Source organism: Anser cygnoides, chromosome 25 (genome assembly GCF_040182565.1).
Source record: "Anser cygnoides isolate HZ-2024a breed goose chromosome 25, Taihu_goose_T2T_genome, whole genome shotgun sequence".
In the NCBI taxonomy this organism is placed as follows: Eukaryota; Metazoa; Chordata; class Aves; order Anseriformes; family Anatidae; genus Anser; species Anser cygnoides.
In genome coordinates this window covers 788,162-793,045 of record NC_089897.1, presented here as the reverse complement: position 1 = coordinate 793,045, position 4,884 = coordinate 788,162, and the positions used below count along the sequence as shown (strand labels likewise).

The 4,884-nt window shown below is 76.2% G+C and overlaps 2 protein-coding genes across 4 annotated transcripts; one reads left to right on the top strand and one right to left on the bottom strand.

Annotated features, from left to right (window-relative positions):
• Position 1: 1 nt before the first annotated feature.
• PSRC1 (proline and serine rich coiled-coil 1) lies at positions 2 to 3,106 on the bottom strand. 2 transcript variants are annotated; one of them, XM_066982907.1, is made up of 8 exons: positions 2,756 to 3,106; positions 2,308 to 2,368; positions 2,148 to 2,205; positions 1,469 to 1,730; positions 1,200 to 1,356; positions 785 to 885; positions 682 to 712; positions 2 to 554 (listed from the first exon to the last, which is right to left on the bottom strand). In XM_066982907.1, the coding sequence occupies exons 1-8, from the start codon at positions 3,104 to 3,106 to the stop codon at positions 448 to 450; spliced, it is 1,128 nt and encodes a 375-aa protein (XP_066839008.1). In that variant the 3' UTR covers positions 2 to 447. The 2 variants fall into 2 exon arrangements, with proteins under 2 accessions (XP_066839008.1, XP_066839007.1); XM_066982906.1 differs by having other exon boundaries at positions 682 to 885.
• On the top strand, positions 2,986 to 4,722 carry PPIL1 (peptidylprolyl isomerase like 1). Of its 2 annotated transcripts, none has more exons than XM_066982908.1 (4): positions 2,986 to 3,115; positions 3,602 to 3,756; positions 4,303 to 4,371; positions 4,476 to 4,722. In XM_066982908.1, exons 1-4 carry the CDS (start codon positions 3,060 to 3,062, stop codon positions 4,694 to 4,696), a joined length of 501 nt encoding a protein of 166 aa, XP_066839009.1. In that variant the 5' UTR covers positions 2,986 to 3,059; the 3' UTR covers positions 4,697 to 4,722. The 2 variants fall into 2 exon arrangements, with proteins under 2 accessions (XP_066839009.1, XP_066839010.1); XM_066982909.1 differs by having other exon boundaries at positions 3,073 to 3,184.
• Positions 4,723 to 4,884: the final 162 nt, after the last annotated feature.

Here is a 4,884-nt window from a genome sequence, read left to right as displayed (position 1 = left end):
GCCCGATGGAGGGTTTTATTTAAAAAATACATGAAAAATACAAAAAAAAAAGGATATACGGGGCCCCCTCACCGTGCCAACCCCCCCCAGGAGGGGGGTGGGGGGGGCACATGGCCGGGGGGGGTGCAGTCACCCCCTCCTCGGCTGTGCTGGGGCACGGGGAGGCAGGTCGGCGGGGGGGGGGGCAGGTGTCTTGCCACCCCGCCCCCCCAGGGACGAGGCTCAGGCGGTGCCACCGGGGCGGGGGTGGCACCGGGTGCTGGACGCTGGGGGGGGTGAGGGACCCCTGGGTGCGTGGGGTGGGGGGGGCCGGGGGGGTTTCCTACTGCTGGTGCGACCTTTTGTAATTAAAGCAAAATCCAACCTGAGCCTCTGCCTCCTCCTTTTGGGGGGGGCACTGCCGCCCCCCTGCCCCGTGCCTCGGTTTCCCCGGGCGCCCCAACCCCGTCACCGCGGGGTGCTGCTGGCCGTCGTCTTCCGGGGTGGGCGCAGGCGGCTGCTGGGGGGGGCTGCTCTGCACCCTGAGCCAGCCCCCCCGGGGGCCGCCCCTGCACCTGGGGGGAGAGCAGGCGTGGGGAAACTGAGGCACGGGGCGGCCCCGCGCCATCGGGGGCCCAGAGGGGCCGTCCCCGTGTCCCTGGGGGGTCCCCGTGTCCCTGGGGGGGCAGCACCCAGCCTTACCTCTCGGTGCCGCCACGCTGGCCCGCGGGGGTCCCCTCCCGCCCGGCGCCGTCCCCAACGTCCCAGCCCGGCCGGGGGGCTTGGGGATGGCGCTGGGCGGGGGGGGGCGGCTGCTGGGGACAGGGACGGCAGCGGTGGTGGCTCTGGCGCGGGGTGCACGGGTCGGGGGGGCGGCAGCACCGCCACCCCTCGCCTTTGGCTGGCCTGGGAGAGACGGCAGGGTTGGGGGGGGGGACCCCACTGAGCCCCCAGCCCCTTTGGGTGTGCTGGTGTCCGGGGGGGGCTGGGGGTCCCTGCTCCCTGTCCCCATAGGATGGGTGACCCTAAGGGAGGGGTGTCCCCATGGCGGGGGTGTCCCCATGAGATGATAACCCACGGCGCGGGGGTCCCCACGGCACGGGGGTCCCCATGGTGTGGGGGTCCCCAGGGGACGATGCCCCAGGGCCGTGTCCCTGTGCCAAGGAGCTGCCCGTACCCCAGTTGTCCCCGTCCCCCCCCCAGGCCCGTTACCCCGTTACCTGCTGTCCCTTTCCGGAGGGGCTCGGACTTGCCCCGTGCCGCAGCCCCTGCCCCACGCGGGGGGCACAGCCGGGGGGGGCCGCCCCGGCCAAGGGTCCCCCTGCCCCCTGGTGGGGGTCCCTTGGGTGCCGGCGGGGGGTGACAGCCGGGGGTGTCCTGGAAGCAAAGAGATGGTGGGGAGCGGGATGGGGGGGGGGTGCAGCCCGCACCCCGTGCCCCCCATGACCCCGCACGTGTCCCCCCCCCCCCCCGCAGCGCCGCCACCTACCTGGCGGGCGGGGGGCACGGTGGGCAGCAGCGCCCGCACGGGGCTGTCCTTCACCACGAAGGTCTCGCGGCGGGGGCTGCGGGGGCTGCCCCCCCCTCCCTGCGGGCCGGGGGCCAGGGGGGGCAGGCGGCACTGCTGCAGCTGGGCCGCCAGCCGCGTGGCCTCGCGCACCATCTCCTCCAGCCGGGCCCCGCTCAGGGGGCTCCAGCGCCCGCCCGCGGCCCCCCCCGGGGGCTCCTCATCCTCCTCTTCCTCCTCCCGGCTGCGGGGTGAAGGCCAGCCTCAGCCCTGCCCGGGAGCCCCGTGGCGGCCGGCGGTGACACCGTCCCCCAGCGGGGTGGCACGTCCCCGCTGCCCCTGGCCGGGGGGTGGCACGTCCCCGCTGCCCCCCAGCACCCCGGCCATGGGACGCCGCGCCCCCCAGGCGCCGTGTGGCACGTCCCCGTGCCCCCACGTGTCCCACACAGCCCCGGTGCCACGGCCGTGGGGTGGCACCTGCCCTGCGCGGGGAGCCACATCCCCATGTCCCCCTGTGTCCCCCAGTGTCCCCCCATGTCCCCCCAGTCCCCCCGTGTCCCTCCATGTCCCCCCGTGTCCCCCTGTCCCCCCCTGTCCCCCCGTGTCCCCCTGTCCCGGCCGTGGGGGGGTGTCACGCGTGTCCCCCGCGTCCCCACCTCACCTGTCGGAGGGGGACAGGGCGCCGAAGTCGAACCTCTCCTCGGTGATGAACCGGACGTCTGGGGGGGGAACACGGGGGGGACACGGGGGGGACATGCGGGGGGCCGTCGGGGGGAGCCCTGGGGGGCCGGCCCCCCCCCCCCGGGGGGCAGCTGCCCTACCTCGCTCCTCCGTCATCGCCTCCGGTCGGCGGGCGGCACCGGGCCCCGGCCCATGGGCGACCTGGGGGGAACGGCGGTGACCCCGAGCCCCCCCCCCGGTCCCCCCCGTGCCCCCCCCGGCCCGGGCACGGCTCCCGCCGGGGACGGCTCGGCCGGCACCGGGCACAATCGGGCTTTGTGCCGCGGGGACGGCACCGGGCGGCGCGGGGACGGGGCACGGGGGGGGGCCGGGGGGGCCGGGAGCCGAGCCCCGGGGGGGTCTCGGCCCCGCAGCCCCCCCCCCAAACCCCGGGGGTCCCAGCCCCGACAAGGGGGGTCCCAGCCCCAAGGCCCCAAGGCCCGGGGGCTCCCGGCCCCGCCCCCCCCACCCCAGGGGTCCCGGCCCCCCCCCCCCCCCCCCGCCGCCCCCGCCCCGGGGGGTCCCGGCCCCCCCCGCCCCCCCGCTCACCGCCGCCCCCGGGTCCCGCTCGGCGCCGGCGAGGGGCGGGGCCTGAGCGAGGGGGCGGGGCGAGGGGCGGGGCCCGCGCCTTCGAATTCTCCCTCCCGTGACGTCACAATAGCGGCGGCCCGCCCGCGCCGCGCCGATTGGCCCCGCCTCCGCGCCGCGAGGCTTGGCCCCGCCCACCGCGCGGCTCGGCCCCGCCTCCGCGCCGCGCTCGCTCCCCATTGGCCGCCGGCGGCGGGGGAGGGGGCGGGTCCCCGGAAGCGCGCGCGCGCGGCGCCCGGGGGTCGTTTCCGGCGGCGGCGGCAGCATGGCGGCAGTGCCGCCCGACTCCTGGCAGCCGCCCACCGTCACCATGGAGACCACGTAAGGGGCGGGGCCGCCTGGAGCGGGCACCGCCGGCACCGGGACCCCTCCCCCCGGGACCCCCCTCCGGTACCGGGAGCCCCCGGGACCCCCCCAGCACCGGGATCCCCCCGGGACCCCCCCGGTACCGGGATCCTTCTGCGCCCTACCCAGTACCGGCACCCCCCGCTCCCAACCCCACTCGGTTCCGGAGCCTCCCCCTGCTCCCCCCCCGGTACCGGGACCCCCCCCGGGTCCCTCCCCGCGGTCCCACGGTCCCTTTGCGTGCCCTCCCCAACCCCCCCGGTACCGGGCCCTCCCCGGTGCCCCCCCCCGGTACCTCCACCTCCACTCCCCCCCGGTACCGTCATCCCCCCGCCCCCCCCCGGTACCGGGCCCTCCTCGGTGCCCCCCGTGCCGGCTGCGTTGTCCCCCCGGGGCCGCTCAGCCCCCGGTACCGGTTCCGGTGGCGGTGCCGGTGGCGGTGACGGGTCCGTCCCGGCGCAGGATGGGGACCCTGGTGCTGGAGCTGTACTGGCGCCACGCGCCGCGCACCTGCAAGAACTTCGCCGAGCTGTGCCGCCGCGGGTACTACAACGGCACCCGCTTCCACCGCGTCATCAGGGACTTCATGGTGCAGGGCGGAGACCCCACCGGCACCGGTGAGCGCCGCCGGGACACCGGGACCCCCCGGCGGGAACAGCGGGACCCCCCCAGCCGCGGGATGGGGACAGTGGGAGCCCCATAATGGGGACACCGGGAGCCCCCGAGGCCGTGCTGGGGACACCAGGGCCCCCCAACCCTGTTAGGGGAACACCGGGACCCCCCCCCAGCTGTGGGTTGGGGACACCGGGACCCCCCCAGCTCCCCAGTGGGACACCAGAGACCCCCCCCAGCCTCATGGTGGGAACACTGGGACCCCCCCAAGCCTGTGATGGGGACATGGGGGACTCCCAAGCCCCATGATGAGGACACCGGGACCCCCCCAGCCCCATGATGGGGACACCAGGACCCCCCCAGCCCTGTGATAGGGACACTGCCCCCCCCCCCCAGCCCCGTGATGGGGACACCGGGACCCCCCCAGCCCCATGATGGGGACACTGGGACCCCCCCAGCCCTATGATAGGGACACCAGGACCCCCCCCCAGCCCCATGATGGGGACACCGGGACCCCCGTGGCGGGGGGGCTCTGACCACCGTGCCCGCAGGCCGCGGCGGGGCCTCCATCTACGGCAAGCAGTTTGAGGACGAGCTGCACCCCGAGCTGAAATTCACCGGTGAGAACCTCCCCCCTCCCCCCCTCCTTCACCAAACCTGCCAAAAAAAATAGGGAAAAAAAAAAAAAGACCCAAGCGGGGGCCTCTCCGCGTCCGTCCCGCAGGCGCCGGCATCCTGGCCATGGCCAACGCGGGGCCGGACACCAACGGCAGCCAGTTCTTCCTGACGCTGGCGCCCGCGCAGTGGCTGGACGGGAAGCACACCATCTTCGGCCGCGTGTGCCAGGGCATCGGCGTCCTCAACCGCGTGGGCATGGTGGAGACGAGCGCCCAGGACCGGCCCCTGGACGACGTCAAGGTGCTGCGCGCCGTGCCCGCCGGCTGAGGCGGGCAATAAAGGCGTGCAACGGCCCCGGCGTGCGGCGGGGGTGTCACTGGGGGGCACAGGGCTGGCACCGGGGGGACAGCGGTATGGGGTGGGGGGGGGGGTCAGCTACAGGACATGGAGCTGGCACCGGGGGACACTGGTATGGGGCGGGGGGTGTCACCTACAGGACACGGAGCTGGTAGCTG

What these genes read in the sequence shown, in the direction of transcription:
- PSRC1 (XM_066982906.1), bottom strand. Translation starts at nt 3,106, where the DNA reads ATGGTGACGGTGGGCGGCTGCCAGGAGTCGGGCGGCACTGCCGCCATG. An exon ending in CCTCCGGAAAGGGACAGCAG is followed by an intron (nt 886 to 1,199) that starts GTAACGGGGTAA and finishes CGTCTCTCCCAG; the next exon opens with GCCAGCCAAAGGCGAGGGGT. An exon ending in CAGCGTGGCGGCACCGAGAG is followed by an intron (nt 555 to 681) that starts GTAAGGCTGGGT and finishes CTCTCCCCCCAG; the next exon opens with GTGCAGGGGCGGCCCCCGGG.
- PPIL1 (XM_066982908.1), top strand. Translation starts at nt 3,060, where the DNA reads ATGGCGGCAGTGCCGCCCGACTCCTGGCAGCCGCCCACCGTCACCATG. An exon ending in ACCGTCACCATGGAGACCAC is followed by an intron (nt 3,116 to 3,601) that starts GTAAGGGGCGGG and finishes GTCCCGGCGCAG; the next exon opens with GATGGGGACCCTGGTGCTGG. An exon ending in CGGAGACCCCACCGGCACCG is followed by an intron (nt 3,757 to 4,302) that starts GTGAGCGCCGCC and finishes CCGTGCCCGCAG; the next exon opens with GCCGCGGCGGGGCCTCCATC.